Source organism: Cherax quadricarinatus, chromosome 7 (genome assembly GCF_038502225.1).
Source record: "Cherax quadricarinatus isolate ZL_2023a chromosome 7, ASM3850222v1, whole genome shotgun sequence".
Taxonomy (NCBI): domain Eukaryota; kingdom Metazoa; phylum Arthropoda; class Malacostraca; order Decapoda; family Parastacidae; genus Cherax; species Cherax quadricarinatus.
In genome coordinates, this window is record NC_091298.1 from 19,009,409 (window position 1) to 19,027,798 (window position 18,390).

Here is an 18,390-nt window from a genome sequence, read left to right on the forward strand (position 1 = left end):
AACCGTTTTTTGTCTCTCCTACCTCTTTCTCCCACACTTCTCATTTTTTAAGCTCAAGGAAGACTTAAGTGCCTCTTTTGTGTATCTTAGCTCCCCTACTTGCCAATCCAGCCATAATGGACACCATCACTCTCACGAGGATTCTACAATGCCAACCCCTCTCTCACTGCTTCAGTTATATGTGGGTCGGTGCCTCTGGGGAGAGTGCCCCTTTCTCCTTTCTTCTCACCTCCACTTCTCTCACTCGCTGCTGCAGGCATTATTGATGCCTCTGCGATGACTCTCGCACTTTTCTTCCCACTCCCTCTGCAGCAGTTGTGTGAAAGAGTTTTTTCAGCTTAGGGAGATTACCATTCTCTTCCTCTCCTCTGAGTGCTGCCAGGAAGGGTGGCACTCTCTCACATCTGGCCTCTTTCCTCCACCCCCATGGGGCCATTACCCCTGAAGATTGTGTAGTTATCCCTTCCTCTAACCTCCAGTCCCTCTTTTTTCTCCCTTCACACACAGGGAAAGGGGTGGGGCTGATCGTGATCCAGGGAGGAGTCATTCTCCCTCCCTTTCACCTCTCCTTCTTTCACCTCCCATCCACATGGGGATCCGGTTCCCCTGGCAAAAGTGCCTTCCTCACTCCTCTCCCTCACTTCCTAGCCCCTGGGAAAGGTACCTTCTTTCCACCTCTTTGTCTTTCCCCCCGAAACAGAGACAGTGTCCCTGGAGTGTCACTCCCTCTCACTTCTCCCTCCCTTCACCCCAATCACAGGGTGGGGAAGTCGTTGCCCCCTGGGGAGAATGTCACTCTCACCTCTCCCTCTCTTCCCCCAGCCACATGGAAAACCAGTGCCTCTGGGAAGGGTGTACGTGGAGGACCCCGACGACTGGGACTCCACTTCCAAGACCTACACCTGGAGACACCATCTTGACGGCTTCTTCCTTCACTCCTCCACCGGTGACCTCACCATGGCTCCAGACACCCCTGACGGCCGGTACGTGAACCTTCCCCTTAACGGTCTGTATGTGACTCTTACCTTTATTGGCCGATAAATGAAGTTTTTTCTTAATGGTTAGCACGTGAACATTCTCCTATCATTAGTGATCAGTAGTTGAATAATAATTATTTTATTATTATTATTATTATTAATTATTATTCTGTATAGGAAAGTGCCACCTCTAGTGCTAATCGGTGACCCTCAGCCTCAGAGAGGAAAATAAACATTCTTTAGGAAAAAAAAGCTAAGAGATTTCTCGCTGAAGCTGATGCGGAAACCTAGTGGAAAATCTTAATTTAAGTTTAGGAGTTCCTCGAGTTTCCTAGAAACTACTCCGAAACCCAAGATGCAGCCGATATTACCTCTATAGATCGCCACACTGACGCAGTGGAAGAGAAAGGTGGCAGCCCTCGGGTTTCTCGTGGTCTCGAAGATCATGGTACTCGGTTCTTTGAGGAAACCCATGGTATGCTTTTCCGCCAAGCCCTTATACTTGCTGAGCGTGTGATCGTCCCTGTGATTAGCAGCATCACCTTACTGACCAGCCAAGGTAGATGCCAGCGGTCTACCCTTCTCCCAGATGATATAAGGTGATCTCATCAGGGTAGCTGGCAGGTGTATCCGGGTTGTATCGAGGTTCTCTATTGGCTGGACACTGTGTTGTAGCAAGTCTTTTCTTGATATTTAATAATTAATTATTATTGTCTTGATAATCTCTTTAACTCATTGTGTCTAACATGCTATCTTCTAGAACTTGAACAGTTCAGACCATGCAGAACATATCGATCGACTACAACTTTGCCACAAATACACTTGTACCCAGTGTGAATAGGGACAGCAAAACAAAGAGCCATTGCAAAACGATGGGTCTGCGGGTCACAGTCACAAATATGAGGTTGTTGGAGTATTTCTGAAAACTTTTTACTTAGGTCAACTAGTCTGGTAGCTGCCTGAGTGCTTGCCGTTTTAGGATTATGTGGCAGAGCCTTGATAGATTGATTGTTTCTTTGAGACTATTTGTTGAGGTAAAGCTTGAAGGCGTGGTATCTCTGCTTGCTGGGAGGAACTGTCTGTCTTTCTTCTACAGAGGAAGAAACAAGGTGACTAGACATCCGGAGTTGTAACTGTGTTGGTGGATTGAGCCAGTACTACTGTTAACATTCCACCTTCTGTTGCGTACCCGACACATGCCACGCCTCTCCCAGCTTCGCTCTGACATCCTTGTCTTGAATGAGCCTGGTTATCATCCCCGGCTTCATTCATTGACAGTTGTGAGGATAAAGCTAGGCTGTACTGAGAGGCACTGGAAATGATGTCTTTTTTTATTATTGTACAAAAACTGGATTCATCAGCATTACGCTGTTGCTCTGTTCGATATGATTGTTACGCCGTGGGAACTTGTAAATTTGCTTGTCACTTTCTATCACGCAGGCTAGGACTAATACAAAGTGTCGAAATCTGTTAGCCTGAGCTGGGAGACTTCAGTAAAGCAATAAGGATATATAGTATTACAGCAAGGGTTCATCAGCTAATGAAGCTTCTAAGGTTTCATCATAGCATAGCTGGAGTTGCTATCCCTTGTGAGATGCCATCTCTCAGGATAGCCTCTCTCATACTCAGCAGAAATGGAATTTTTGATGATATCTCGTGTGTGGGAAGAGCCAGTAGTTGCAGGTGCGTGGAGACCAGCGGCAGTGTGAGGCAGTAACCCAGCCGCATCAATAGTGGGGAGCGGGATGATCATTAAGATGTATGTGCAACAGTTGGGTATCTTTATTGTTGAAACGTTTCACCTAAAGATACCCAACTGTTGCACGTGTCTTAATCATCAGCCTATCAGTATTTTATACCATTTTCAAGACAGTGGGTGTGAGCGAGACCCCTGGTTGTGTACTGCTGTACCCATACGGAGTAAAGTGATCAACAGGACCATCAGCTCAGTGGAGCTGAGAGTCCTGGAGCTATGACTCAAACTGTGCAAGTAGAGTTTGATCAATACACTCCTACCACCTCCATCGGCGGAGGAACTTATGATGATTCAGACATAAGCACAAAAAATATTATTAGAAAATTATCATTAAAAAGCAACAGTTTATCACTTACATCTGCATTTTTAATACAGCTGCATTATTAATACAGCTGCATTTTTAATACAGCTGCATTTGTCACATTATTTGTTATATTATCATATTAGTTGGTGTAAAAACCTGCATTTTTACATGTTTTTAATCTGAATTAACATGTTAAATAAAATTACATTTCTTTTCACAATTTCTGTCAATGTCTTTATGATAAAAAATGAATATTGTCTTTTCCCTGAGCTAATATTGCTTTATTTTTGGTTATTATTGAACGTGCAAAAGAAAGTCACTTTTTAACTTTGAATTAGTTGTAATATGCTTAGGAAAATTTTTTTTTTCTCTCTCTGAGCAGCTTTAATGTGTTATAAAATATATTTATTTGATGTGTTGTAATATGTTTAAAAAATAGTTGCAATATGCAATAGAAAATTATATTTTTATCATGGATTCAGGTGTGACCGTCCCACGAGCGAACGGAGGATCGAGTCTCCATTATTTCATGACCTGAATGGCCCACACTGCTTTAACGCTTTACAAAAATATAATACCATGATAATACTACAATTACTTTGCCTTTAACCCCCCTCCTTTTAAGGCAGGTCTCTCGATCAAAGGAGTTTACGCTACCTTCCCCCTTTATAGGATCAGATCTTGTTTACTCCCAATCCCTTTGAGTTGCATGATCCGTAAGGACTTAATAATTCTCATTTGATATAATAACAAGGTAGCCGGGTTCGAGTCCTGGAGATAAACGTACAGTGGCTGAACTGTGAAGGAGAGGTGTGAAGGTTGATGTTCGGAGGCCATCTGACGTAGTGTGATGTCAGCACACTTCTGGCAAGACAGTGATTGAATGAATGACGGTTAATGGGTTTCGTCTTTTTTTTAAGGATTAATAATAATAATAATAATAATAATAATAATAATAATAATAATAATAATAATTGTAATAATAATTATAATAATTATATTTATCATTTAATGATTATTTTTTTGGACCTTCCTCGGCAGGTACGAGTTGGGTTTCCTGGTAAGTGACATCAGTCAAGGTCAAACAGACATCGAAGCCAACGTCACTGTCCAAGTCACTGCCCTCGACCCCCGTGACGTCATGGACGCCACTCCCCTCACGCTGGCCACAGAGAGTCATCGCGTGGTGAGGGAAGAGGGAGAGGTGAGGGAAGAGGGAGAGGTGAGGGAAGAGAGAGAGATGAGGGAGGAGGGAGAGATGAGGGAGGAGTGAGAGGTGAGGGAGTATGGAGAGGTGTACATGGAGAGTACATGGGAAAGACATGTAACAGAGGACTTGGGAGTATCCACACCGTGCTTGTCCCTTGAGAACAACGTTTGACTTTTTTCGTGATTAAGGAATATCGTGTATTATCTAGGTGTTTGAGGCAAGGATAGTATAACACGGGCGGAGTGAGAGATGAGAGTAGTTGGGAGGGAGATGAATTGTTTTGAGTTAGGAAGATTTCAGGGTTAGACAGAGAGAGAGAGAGAGAGAGAGAGAGAGAGAGAGAGAGAGAGAGAGAGAGAGAGAGAGAGAGAGAGAGAGAGGTGGTGCGCTGGGTCGATCATTTCATTGCCTTTCTAGTGAGTGTGTACAAATCTTACAGCATACTTCTGTTCCTTTACATTTAATATAGAAAATAAAATCTTTACATCACTAATTACTAACAAGTAAGTTTATTCAGGTACATGTATACATAAATATAGTTACATAGATTATCATACATAGCAGCTTATGTGTAGATTACCTAGGATAACCCAAAAAAGTCAGACAAAGTGACTTACTCCCATTGGGTACTTACCTAGTACTCACCTAGTTGTGGTTGCAGGGGTCGAGTCATAGCTCCTGGTTCCGGGTTCAAAATAACCATTAATTTTACCATAAGTCAAACATACTCTGCCCCTATATCCCTACGCTCTCTTTACTTAGCTTTTGTTCCCACTGTGTTACTATCATATAGAATAATTGGGTGGCAGCATTCTGCTGATTTATCTAATTTTGAGAGAAAAAAAACTCACTCTTACTTTCATATCAGTCACTGCTCTCTGTGTGAAGAGTGCTCTGTCTATTAGAGAGCATACAAAGAAAACTTTAAAAGTGGGAATAACTAGACAGAAGAAATAACCAAACAAGTGGTTGGACAAGTGGTGGGACTAGTGGTTGGATAAGTGGGAAACGGCCGACGTGTTAAAATAATAATAATAATAATAATAATAATAATAATAATAATAATAATAATAATAATAATAATATTATTATTATTGAAGATTGAGACACTTATGCAGCATATGGGAATCTTTATTCAGGAAACGTTTCGCCACACAGTGGCTTCATCAGTCCAATACAAAGAGGAAGGCGTAAGGAGAGGAGGAGAATGAGGTAATCAGTCCCTCAACCTGGAGTCGATGTGTTCAGTCCATCAATCTTGTAGAATGTACAAGAATGATGGACTGAACACATGGACTCCAGGTTGAGGGACTGATTACCTCATTCTCCTCCTCTCCTTACGCCTTCCTCTTTGTATTGGACTGATGAAGCCACTGTGTGGCGAAACGTTTCCTGAATAAAGATTCCCATATGCTGCATAAGTGTCTCAATCTTCAACTTGTCGGTTTTTCAAACCATTCATCACAATATTATTATTATTATTATTATTATTATTATTATTATTACCATCATCATCATCATTTTCTAAACAGTTACATTAGAGTTACAAAGGTAGATTTACGGCGCATATTTCTTACATGGGAAATTCCATGGGATTAATAAGCCGAAGCAAAAAACCTTCAGTACAGAAACTTTGCTGGTTCCTTTCTATCTTCAAATCTCATTGCTTGCCCTTCCTTATATAAACCGCTAAGCCACACCTCATTCTCTTCCAGTACACAAATACTAACAGGCATACTATTGGCAACTTTCCCACACTACAGAGGGAACATTTCTGACTGATTCCCCCCTCAAGGAAGGTTCCTTGATGTTGGTGAGGGGCTCTTGATTTAGGGAATTGGATCTGTACTCCAGTTCCCCGAATTAAGCCTGAATGCCTTCCACATCCCCCCCCCACCAGGCGCTGTATAATCCTCCGAGTTTAGCGCTTCCCCCTTGATTATAATAATAATAATCTGACTGATTCAAACTTATTGGCTCACATTATGTTAGTGCACTAAACGCTTGTTCAAACAACTGTGTACCACGTTTTATTATATTAATATCTTTACTTACTACTAGTATTACAGGCCTAGCTGTTATGCAGAGCATTTCGGGCAAATTAGGTCGGTTTTGTCCCAGGATGCGACCCACACCAGTCGACTAACTTCCAGGTACCCATTTTACTGACGGGGAACATAGACAGCTAGTGGTAAAGAAACACGCCCAATGTTTCTACCCTCCCTGGGAACCGAACCCAGACCCTCGCGGTGTGAAGCGAGAGCTTTAGCTACCAGGCCAAGGGGCACCGTGGTACACAAGACCGACAAGCAGAATAATAAGACACATGTGAAATACCTGGGTAACGTAGGGAATGATCGCCCGAGGGACTGATCATCTCAAATTGCCACTTCACGTTTTCCACCGTCTCTGTTATTCATTCTCTGTACTGGACTGATAAAACCACTGGTTGGCGGAACATCTCTACAATAAAAATATCCGGGTTCCACGTCATTTCATGGTGGCTAAAATTCCAGCCTCAGCACATTTGATGTTCCTCGTGCTACCAAGACGTCAGACTAACAACATCGACGCATCGTCAGCCTTCGCCTCTGGTAGTATAGACACAATTTCTCGAAGCACACGTATCAGTTGATGTTATCTTAAAAAAAAAAAAGAGGTGAACCGGTAAGCCAGCTCATAGTGGCTGGTTTTTGTTATTTGCATATTCGAGGTATAAAAGAAAAATACCTTAACTCAATCTAAATGAAGTCATCTTATCCAAAGCCAACCTAACCTAATTCTGCTACTGTTATTACTGTTTCCCTCGTAAGGGATGTCTTGGTGCTGGTGAAGGGATTCGGATTACGGAATTGGGACTGCCCTTCTCTTCCTGGGATGATACCTGATAACATCTAGTTCCCCAGGAGCTATAGGACCCTTGCTGGTTCAGCGCTTCACTGTGATTATACTATTACTGCTATTACTGTTGTTACTACTACTGCCACTACTACCATGTCCCGTCTACCAAGAAACTCACAACTTCTCATTTCCTACAGCATTTTCATTTATTACTATACCTACTATTGTTGATTTTTTGTAGAAAAAAAATAACTCGGGAGACGTCTCCCGAAACGGTATGACATCCTTATCGTCGTTCACAGGGAGGGACATCCATACTGAGCCGGCTGGTGGAGGCAGCGCGGGCGTGGGTAGAGGTGGGTAGAGGGAGCGTGCGGGCAGTGTCGGTAGAATCCCTGGAGGAACTAACGACCTCGCCCAGCACTCGGGTCTGGCTTTCGTCCTCTGGGATGGCCAACTTCGATCAACTTCTGATGTATAGAAAACACGAGGTTAGTTCCAGGAGACTTTACGCAAGTACCTTGCTTGATCCCAGTGACGTACTTTCCAACAATATCACAGACAACTAGTACGCTGCTAAGTGGGCTTTCACCGGGGGCAAGATTTCGCTCTGTGGTCAACTTTATTAAACCATACTTGATAAGGCTTTACAGAGAGGGAAACGCTGCCCTAAGGCTTGTTGTCGGGCACGTTTTTTCCTCATTGGAACGTTACTTTCGCATGTTGTGATTTTTTGTTCTCTAGAAGATATTCTGTGTGATAATTCCAGCAGTCCAGCGATCTCTTCTTTAAGACACAACTATGCAAGTTATGCTTTCATATAAAAAAAATACACTATTAATGATCTGTCTTGGCTGAAACTGTTTTGTATCTCGTACGGACAGCTTAGCCAAGTCATAGGTGTGGATATTAAGGACGTGGGCGTGATCACGTGCAACCAGACTGGCTACGAGAACGCCCGCGGGGACTCCCATGAGGTCGCCCACGGGCTGAGCAGGTGCATCAGTGGGTGTCGGGCGACCCTGGGCGAGGGTTTCAGTGTGGTGGATGCCAACACTTCGGCCCTGGTGGGCCCTAGGATAAAGGTGCTCACCACTTGCAGCTGTGGCAACACCACCCCTGACCACTACACCTGTACCCCCTACACCTGCCTCAATGGCGGCAGATGCATTCCCACACCCACAGGCACCAGGTGAGTAATATACATTTATTTCAAAGGCAACAGGTGTATTCCCACACCCACAGTAAAAAGCGAGTAGCTGACATCTGCTAAAGAATGTCAACGTATGTTGGAGTCTACTAAAAAGTTAATTTTTTTAAACAATAGAACAGAGTCGTATCTTAATTACTTTTTACAAAAAAAAAAAGTTATTCGTTTTAGTTAATATACATTGTTACACACTGAGTTTTGGTAGAAACATCTGTATTCTATAATAGTTACACAAACGTTATCAACTTCGTTCTTGGTTCTTCCATCATTCATTTATCATAACCTTTACAAAGTACCATTATCTGATTGTAGCTAATTCTGCATATTTAATAAACTGCTACTAACCTTACTTGCAACCTGTTTATATAGTTTAGAGGAATTAATACATTGAACATTTGTGATCAATGTTTGCAGCACACTGCAAGTGTTCGTAGCATTTTGCAAAAAAATATGCAGGATTTGCTGTAATTAGGTAATGATATTTTGTATAGATAGTGATACGTACATAATAAAATAGCTAATAGCTTGTCAACTAACTGTGATAATCATCTGCTGTAGTTTGGTGGGAATGATCCTCTGGCCACGCAATTTAACCAACCGTTTTCCTCTGAGCGAAAATCTTGAATCCGCTCACAAGTTGCTGAAGGTTCATTTGCTTCTATGTCGGTAACACGCAGAATAAACGCTTTAATGGCAGAAGCTGTGGCTACATAGCTCCTTCACAATGTTGCCTCCAGCATCCACGTTATAAGCTACCGTCTTCCTCACAGATGCATCTGCCCTCACGGCACCTGGGGCTCCCGCTGTAAAGTACTCGTCAGACACTTCGAAGGTGGAGGGACTGAGCAGGTTTTTGAAGGAGGCGTTCACGGAGCCTCGAGAGTGGGCGGGTGGGCGTGGGTGGCGCCCATCCCGCCCTGTGCCGACGTCCACCTCAGTCTGGAGGTGCTCACCAGGTCCCCGGCGGCCACTCTGCTGTACTCAGGTCCTGACCATGGGGCGGCGACCCCAGACACCGAAGATAGCAGCGTCAGGGAGTTGCTACTGCTGGAGCTGCGTCAGGGACGCCCATCGCTCCTGCTGGACATGGGTGGTGGTCCTGTCACTCTCACCCTCAACGCCTCCTCCTCCCTCGCAGACAACACCTGGCACAGGATCGATCTCATATGGAGAGACGAGGTAAGACGTCTGTTGACAAGGAGTTACGACGGAGGCTCTTGAAGGTACTTACTACATATTGCTGTTTAGTTTCTTACCCTTGTGGGTTTAGCGCTTAGTTTTGATTGCAATAAGGATAATAATAATTAGATTCTTTTATTTAACGTTAGCGTAACAGCAGTGCGAGGCTACCCTGTACGACCTACACTTAGAAGCGCTTAATTAAGCCATGATGATCATACAGCGCTTGCGGATCCAGTCAAATTTTATACTAGGCTTTTATTTTGCAAGACTGATATACCTGTTTTTTCTGTCATCTTCAGTCACATACTGTTAGTTTTAACTGAATGTATTAAGTGAAGAAATGAAGATATCGTCAAGCATTCCACTTTATTATTATTTTCTTATTAGTAGTAGAATTATTATATAGTCATGGGAAGCCACTAAACCGTATGGGGTCATGCAGCGCATGGGGGTAAGGGAAGTAACTAGGTTAGATCCCAGGTGAGAGCAGTTCCAATTGCTTAGATCAAGAACTCTTATCACTTTTGGCACTAATAGAGCTCTCCGCTCCCCCTCCCTCCTGTTACCCTTCTCCTCCTACTCTCCCTCTGCTTCTGCTCCTCCCCCAGCTGGTGGAGATGATCGTGGACTTGTGTACGGGCGGCGGGCTTGACGAGTCGCCCACTCCGCCCGCCAGTCCCGCCCATACCACCCCTCCGGACGCCCACACGTGTCGAGGGGCTACCAGACTGCCCCGGGCCGCTCGTGTGTTCAACACAGGTGGGCCGCTGCAGGTGGGCGGGCTGGCCCACTCACTCCCCGCCCACTACATGAACGAAGGACCGTCCATCCTCCGCCCACCTCACCTTCAGGGCTGCCTCAGGAACCTCAGAGTCAACGGCCAGGTGAGGTACACAAACTTTATCACAAATTCAGAATTACATTATTATTATTATTATTATTATTATTATTATTATTATTATTATTATTATTATTATTATTATTATTATTATTATTACATTCATAGGGTGAGCTTAAACCCACATGAGTCAACCAGCACCTGGGGAATAGGAGGCAATTAGATTCAGTTCAGGGAATGAAAGGTTGGCTCCATTTCCTATGATCAAGAGCCTTTCACTGGCATCAAGACCCACTTATCCTCGAGGAATACAAATTCAAGGAAACCAAATAAGTGTAACACTTGTTTACAAAATAAGATGACTAAGTGGAAAAAAGTTGAATACTTATATGAGGCATTAAACCCGTGTGGGTCATCCAGCACAAGGAGTGCTGGAGACTCGATCCTCCGTCCGCTAATCGCGTGGCTCACGCGCTATCACTCACCCTTGATGCTGGTGAAGGGATCTTGATCCGAGAGACTGAATTAAATATGATTGCTTCCATTCACCAGGCGCTATTTGCTTCTTACGGGTTTAGCGCCACTTCGTGAACATAGCAATGATAATCCGCTATTACCTACAGTAATGAGAATTTTAGCTATTCGGGACATCCTTTGCTTATGGTGAAGGGATCTTGATCCAGCCATTTGGAGCTACCCTCCCTCTCATTTAATCATATCTAATTGTCTCACGTTCATCAGATTGATTAACAAGACACATGTGCGACACTTATGTATCTGGGGGAACAAGACACATGTGCAACACTTATGTATCTGGGGGAACAAGACACATGTGCAACACTTATGTATCTGGGGGAACAAGACACATGTGCGACACTTATGTATCTGGGGGAACAAGACACATGTGCGACACTTATGTATCTGGGGGAACAAGACACATGTGCGACACTTATGTATCTGGGGGAACAAGACACATGTGCGACACTTATGTATCTGGGGGAACAAGACACATGTGCGACACTTATGTATCTGGGGGAACAAGACACATGTGCAACACTTATGTATCTGGGGGAACAAGACACATGTGCGACACTTATGTATCTGGGGGAACAAGACACATGTGCGACACTTATGTATCTGGGGGAACAAGACACATGTGCGACACTTATGTATCTGGGGGAACAAGACACATGTGCGACACTTATGTATCTGGGGGAACAAGACACATGTGCAACACTTATGTATCTTGGTGAACAAGACACATGTGCGACACTTATGTATCTTGGTGAACAAGACACATGTGCGACACTTGTGTATCTTGGTGAACAAGACACATGTTCAACACTTATGTATCTTGGTGAACAAGACACATGTGCGACACCTATGTATCTTGGTGAACAAGACACATGTGCGACACTTATGTATCTTGGTGAACAAGACACATGTGCGACACGTGTATCTTGGTGAACAAGACACATGTGCGACACTTGTGTATCTTGGTGAACAAGACACATGTGCGACACTTGTGTATCTTGATGAACAAGACACATGTGTGACGCTTATCTATCTTGATGAACAAGACACATGTGCAACACCTATGTATCTTGGTGAACAAGATACATGTACAACACATATGTTTCTTGAACAAGACACATGTGCAACGCCTATGTATCCTGGTGAACAAGACACATGTGCAACACTTATGTATCTTGGCCAACAAGACACATGTGCAACACTAATGTATCTTGGTTAACTAGACGGTATTGTACTGTACCCAATTAAAAAATCACCAGACACTGTTTGACTCTTAGGGGTTTAGCGCTTCTCCATGAACACGAAGAATAATGGGGCCGCCAGCCACTTAGACAGGTAAAGAACAGCGACCTGGAAAATCTGATGTTTGCTGGCGAGAAATTCATGGCCGTTGAAGCAGCACATGAGTTTGCTGGAGCAATAACCGGGCAAAATCATTGCTTGGGTGTGCAAACTCCCATTTTGAGCCTAAACTAACGCCATCAGAGCTAAATCTTGGTAAACCTAACAATGCCAAATATACGCGAGCACTCCGTTTACTCTCTGCCTTTATAAACGCTGTCCCAGCATCAAGGCATAGCCGCCCCTCCAGGAACGTGCCTTGATGCCGGCGATGGGGCTATTGATTCAAAGATTTGGACCTATCCTCTTCTTCAACTGTTTCTGACTCTCTCCTCATTTTCCCAAGTGCTGTTTAACCCCTTTGGGATCAGTATTTCTTCCGTGAATACAATAATAATAATAATAACAATAATAATAATAGTTTTAATATAATGAATTAGATATATTTTTGTCGCTGAGAGATCCGAAAAACGTATCTCTTCCCTTATTGCATAACCCCAGTCCCCTGTACCTCACTGCACGCGTTAGCAATGTTACAGAATGCGGTATATATTTCTTATGCAATTAAACATTAGCGTTGAAGATTTGATGTGAATCAAAGATGCATTCATAGGTTATCACATTTAAACTAATATCCCAGTTGCTTTAATATAAAAAATGACAATTGGGACATTGACAGATCAAAATTAGTTCATAACTTCCACTAAGAAACACCAGATTTGAAGCCAAGCTGATGAGGCATTCTCATGTTATCTCAGAGAGAGTAATATCCTAAACTATTGGAATGCAAATGTATATCATTCAGCACAAGACGACCATGGTGGAGGCTCGATCCTTCGTCTGCTGAGTGCGAGGCAAACGCGCTTATTATTTATGCTCGCATCTTCTCCTAAACTATATGAGTATATTAAGTTGGAAGTCGCTCACAAGTTGTGTTATCAAGCAATCAACGTTAAAGGTTTGATACCAATCGGATGAAGCATTTATAAACCATAGCATGAAAACCAGCATTTCAATTTTCCCAATTTCTTCTATAAAGCAAACATGGAGTTATGCAGACCAGACTCGGTCGAAACATTGTTTTCTTATGTTTTTCATTACTGTATTTGTAGAGTTGCAAATTTATGCCTGCAAAGTTTAAACTTCTAGAATATAATTAATTTTATGAAATACAACAGTGATGATGGTTAGAATCTGATCATAAGAGGCAAGGGTAAGTATGCGTTCCGGAGAGCACATCAGCATTATAAGTTTGAAGCTAATCAGAAGAGCCATTCTCTAGTTGTCACACAAATTCATTTTCTTTCAAATTATTTAAGGCTAATTTAGCATGTTGACAAACTTGCCCACACACAGAACTAAGGTGTTATTAGTGTTGTGTGTTCATTACATTTTTATGTTGTTCCACGAGGTAATTATCAAGCTAGGTTATTAGTGATGTGTGTTCATTACATTGCTATGTTGTTCCACGAGGTAACTACCAAGTTATGTTGTTAGTGTGGTATGTTCAACACATTGTCGTGTTTCATGGGGTCACTACTAAACTAGGTTAGTGCAATAAGTTCATCACATTATGTTCCAGCAGCTGGTGGACCTGGGAGGTGGTGTACTCAGCCGAGCCAGCTACCCTGGGTGTCCCGCCGCTGACTGCCTCTCTAATGGCCTCTATTGCGGTCTCCACGCCAGGTCAGTGAGTCACCTCAGGTCAGGTAAGGTCACCACAGGTGACTCATAGCCAGTCAAGGTCACCCAAGGTGCTTCAAGGTCACAAGTAATGAGTCAATGTCACGGCAGGCCAAGGTAATAGCTGGTCGAGGTTATAGTGAGTAATGTTATCACTAGATTGTCAGATAATGGGACAAGCAAGTCAAGGGGACTGAATTCATTATGCAAGTGAGTATTTTTTTGTCATGAGTATTATCTCCATTCGTATTAACACCATGTGTATAATCACCATGACTATTTTTACCATGGTTATTATTACCATGCTTATTATTGCCAGTCTTATTATTACCACAAGCATTCAGGTTACACATATTTTGCACGAAAAATTTTCATACAAAATCTGTCAGTAAACGAGGTGTTCAGGTAAGACTGTGATGAAAACATAGTTAACTGTTACCCACCCATTTCAACGCTTAGACAACTACCATTCGTACTAACGAATGGTAGTCAAGAAATGGTTGGCTGGAGATCAAGAAATATCTGGTCATTGGTGATATCTCTAGATGTGCAAAAGAACGAATGTTAGATATGACTGATACTTGTATTTAGGCATGAACACTGGCACTCAAGTGCACGGAAACTATAAAGCACGTGTCGTACGTACCTGTATTTGTAAACTGAAATTTCACATTCGTGAACATAACAAATTGAAGACAATTGGGCATAAAAAAGAGGATCCAAGCGAAAAACTTGATTCCTCTTCCTCATTTTTTTTGAGAGCTTGATTTCTAAGATTTTTTTTAGACAGGTGTGCAGGACACATGATATAAATGCTGCCATAAACCCAAGTGGCGTACGGATTCTTTATTTTTTTTTTTTTTTTTGCAGAAAAGTGATGACAAACCGCAACCGAATTATTGTCCATTTTTTCCGCTCGGATCATTTAGCATAATGAGTGGAGCAAAGATAGTGTCATCGCCTCTCGCCCGGACAGAAACAACACTTGGAGGAACATGTAAATTCGAAAATTGAAATGAAACGTAATGAATGGCATATTACAATAACTATAATGAAGCTAGTAAAAAAATTAGATTGGTGGTTAAAATGAATTTATTATTTGGGAATGTGTGTGCATACAGATGAGTCTATAAAAAAATATAATGAACTGCAGAATACACTAGCGAAAGAAAGTAGCAGGAGGAAAAAAATTAGTTTAACAATGGGTGAAAAGAAACAGAATACTGGATACCAACACCTTTGTATGAGTGAAAGGCACAGTGTTTGAATGTTGCAGTGAGGAGGAGGTTGGCGGCTTTGGAGATGTAGTGTTTGAGATCATTGTGTGGTATGAATATTATGCAAAAGAACGAAAATTAATAACTTATAAAAAGAGCTCGAAGTATTAATAAGCGGAAGAGTGGTTGACTAAGTGATCTGGGATTCTAAAAAGGCCACAGCAAAAGAAGTTGAGTAAGCGGCTGAAATGAAATTCTTTGACAGGTGCATAACGCGACCCAGGAAGCGATAGAGGAAGTAGGCAAAGGAAGTTATGAGTTACAGAAGTTGAGAATCCAGTAGGCATGTGTGAGAGTTAAGTCGGAGTGAGTATAGATCAGAGCCTTTTATGTTTGAGGTGTTGCTGATATGTGAGAAGCATAATATTTATGTCAACATTTAAAAAAAAAAAAAAAACTAGTCAGCCAGACTTGCGTTCTGAAGGTGGCAAGTACAGTGTCTGCAGCTTGAATTCAGTAAGGATTATTATTATATTAACTCGGAAGCACTAGACCTGCAAGGGTCATGAAAGACTGGGGAATCTGATAGGCAAAGGCAAGAAAAAATTAAGTTTATCCGAGAAAGAGAATGGCAGCTCCAATTCCTTCAGCAGCAACAAGACACCTCCTTGGAAGGAGTCAAGGGAGGATTTAGGTCATCAGTGTCATGAAGAAAGTCAGTGACCCAGTGTGATATCTTCACACGTTTAAACACATATTTTGTGTTCAAAATTGCACGCTCATGTTTGTGTTCTGTAAATATTACATAATTTCGTGACCTGACGGGAAAACACTGTATATAATAGCCACAAGGCTTCGTGTAACAAGAGGATTTAAATAGAAAATACAAAACAAGCTGTAACTAAAAACTGAATTATATCTGTGCTCAGGCAGACTGTGAACCATTCATGGTAATATTCCAGCCTTATTTCAAACAAATAAATATTCTATTAAATACGTAACTTATCACCTTCAGGTGTCGTGGGTCTCCAGGCTCGCTACGGTGTGAGTGCCAGGCAGGGTGGGGAGGGCCAGGGTGTGCCACACCCACCACACCCACCACCTTCCTCCTCAACAGCTACGTCAAGTTGGCACTCTCCTTCACTCCTCTAGGCTACACCACCTCTATTTCTCTCAGGTATTGTTGGCTTCTCCAGGGCTCTTGATCCGAGGAATTGGAGTTGCATTGCCTTTCTGCAGTTCAGACCTGATTATATTTTATCCACCAGGCACTGCAGGGCCCTTACGAGTTTATATTTTTCTATAAAATAACAACAACAGCAACAACAATAATAATTATAATAATAATGAGAATAATAATACAAATAGTAATAATAATAATAATAATAATAATAATAAATTCCTTGTAGCTTAAGCCTTAAAAGATTTTCATAATAAGAAAAAGTTATAGTCTAGTACTGCAGGTGTTAACACTGTCTAGTACTGTGGAAATATAAACACATATGCAGTATAATGTGATCCTTTATTGACAACGTTTCGCCCACACAGTGGGCTTTTTCAAGTCACACACAGATCTACCTGGGGTGGAAGGTACGGGAGTATTTATAGTCATGTTCAGAATGTTGAGGTCAGGTGGAGAATGCTGCATCTGATGATCTACCTGGTGGAGTTATAGAGTCTTGGGTAGCTAGGCAGGGGTATTGGACAAGTTGTGAGTAGACCTAGGTAGATCTGTGTGTGACTTGAAAAAGCCCACTGTGTGGGTGAAACGTTGTCAATAAAGGATCACATTATACTGCATATGTGTTTATATTTATACTGTGTCGGTATTTTATACCATTTATTTCCACTGTCTAGTACTGCAGGTGTTAACACTGTCTAGTACTGCAGGTGTTAACACTGTCTAGCACTGCAGGTGTTAACACTGTCTAGTACTGCAGGTATTAACACTATCTAGTACTGCATGTGTTAACACTGTCTAGTACTGCAGGTATTAACACTATCTAGTACTGCATGTGTTAACACTGTCTAGTACTGCAGGTATTAACACTATCTAGTACTGCATGTGTTAACACTCTAGTACTGCAGGTATTAACACTATCTAGTACTGCATGTGTTAACACTGTCTAGTACTGGAGGTGTTAGAACTGTCTAGTGTTGTAGGTGTTAACAGTGATTAGTGCTGCAGGTGTTAACACTGTCTAGTACTGCAGATGTTAACACTGTCTAGTGTTGTAGGTGTTAACACTGTCTAGTGTTGTAGGTGTTAACACTCTCTAGTGTTGTAGATGGTAACACTGTCTAGTGCTGCAGGTGTTAACACTGTCTAGTGCTGCAGGTGTAACACTGTCAAGTGCTGCAGGTGTTAACACTGTCTAGTACTGCAGGTGTTAGCATTGTCTAGTACTGCAGATGTAAACAATGTCAAGTATTGCAGGTGTTAACACTGTCTAGTATTGCATGTGTTACCACTCTCTAGTACAGCAGGTGTTAACACAGTCTAGTGCTGCAAGTGTTAATACAGTCTTGTACTGCAGGTGCTAACACTGTCTTTTATTGCAGGTGTTAACAGTCTAATACTGCAGGTGTTAACGCAGTCTAGTACGGCAGGTATTAATACTGTCTAATACTGCAGGTGGTAACGCTGTCTCCTTCTGCTGCAGGTGGTAACGCTGTCTCCTACTGTTGCAGGTGTTAACAATGTCTCCTACTGTTGTAGGTGATAATGTTTCCAGCTGTTGCAGGTGGTAACACTGTTTCCAGCTGTTGCAGGTGGTAACACTGTTTCCAGCTGTTGCAGGTGGTAACATTGTTTCCAGCTGTTGCATTTGGTAACACTGTCTTCCAGCTGTTGCAATTGTTAACACCTTCTTCCTGCTGTTGCAGGTTCCGCACTTGGAGGAGACGAGGAGAACTGGTGGTGGTGACGTCACAACATGGGCGTGACAGGTGGGCAGTGGAGGTGGTGGGCGGCCGAGTGTGTGTGGCACTGCGCCTCCACCCTCGACCCCCCACATCTCTCTGTCTCACCAGAGCCACTCTCACTGACGGTCGCTGGCACTCTCTGGCTGCTGCAAGGTACTAGCACTCTCACTGTACAATTGGTACTCTGGTACTGGCATTCACACTGCAGTATTGGTACTCTGGTAATGGCACTGGCACTCACACTATAGCATTGGTACTCTGGCACTGGCACTCACACTATATAGTATTGGTACCGTGGAACTCAAACTGTAGTATTGGCACTATGGTTCTGACACTGTGGTATTGGTACTGTGGCACTGGTACTGGTACTGT

General features: G+C 42.5%; 1 protein-coding gene across 1 annotated transcript in view; it reads left to right on the top strand.

Annotated features, from left to right (window-relative positions):
* The window catches only part of LOC128686994 (putative neural-cadherin 2), a 919,537-nt gene that overhangs the window by 883,015 nt on the left and 18,132 nt on the right, over positions 1-18,390 (top strand). The window contains exons 15-23 of the mRNA XM_070082349.1: positions 823-983; positions 4,079-4,241; positions 7,391-7,579; positions 7,973-8,280; positions 9,069-9,477; positions 10,089-10,364; positions 13,779-13,879; positions 16,109-16,270; positions 17,980-18,171. Coding sequence (XP_069938450.1) covers positions 823-983; positions 4,079-4,241; positions 7,391-7,579; positions 7,973-8,280; positions 9,069-9,477; positions 10,089-10,364; positions 13,779-13,879; positions 16,109-16,270; positions 17,980-18,171 — 1,961 coding nt within the window. The remainder of the gene's footprint in view (positions 1-822; positions 984-4,078; positions 4,242-7,390; positions 7,580-7,972; positions 8,281-9,068; positions 9,478-10,088; positions 10,365-13,778; positions 13,880-16,108; positions 16,271-17,979; positions 18,172-18,390) is intronic.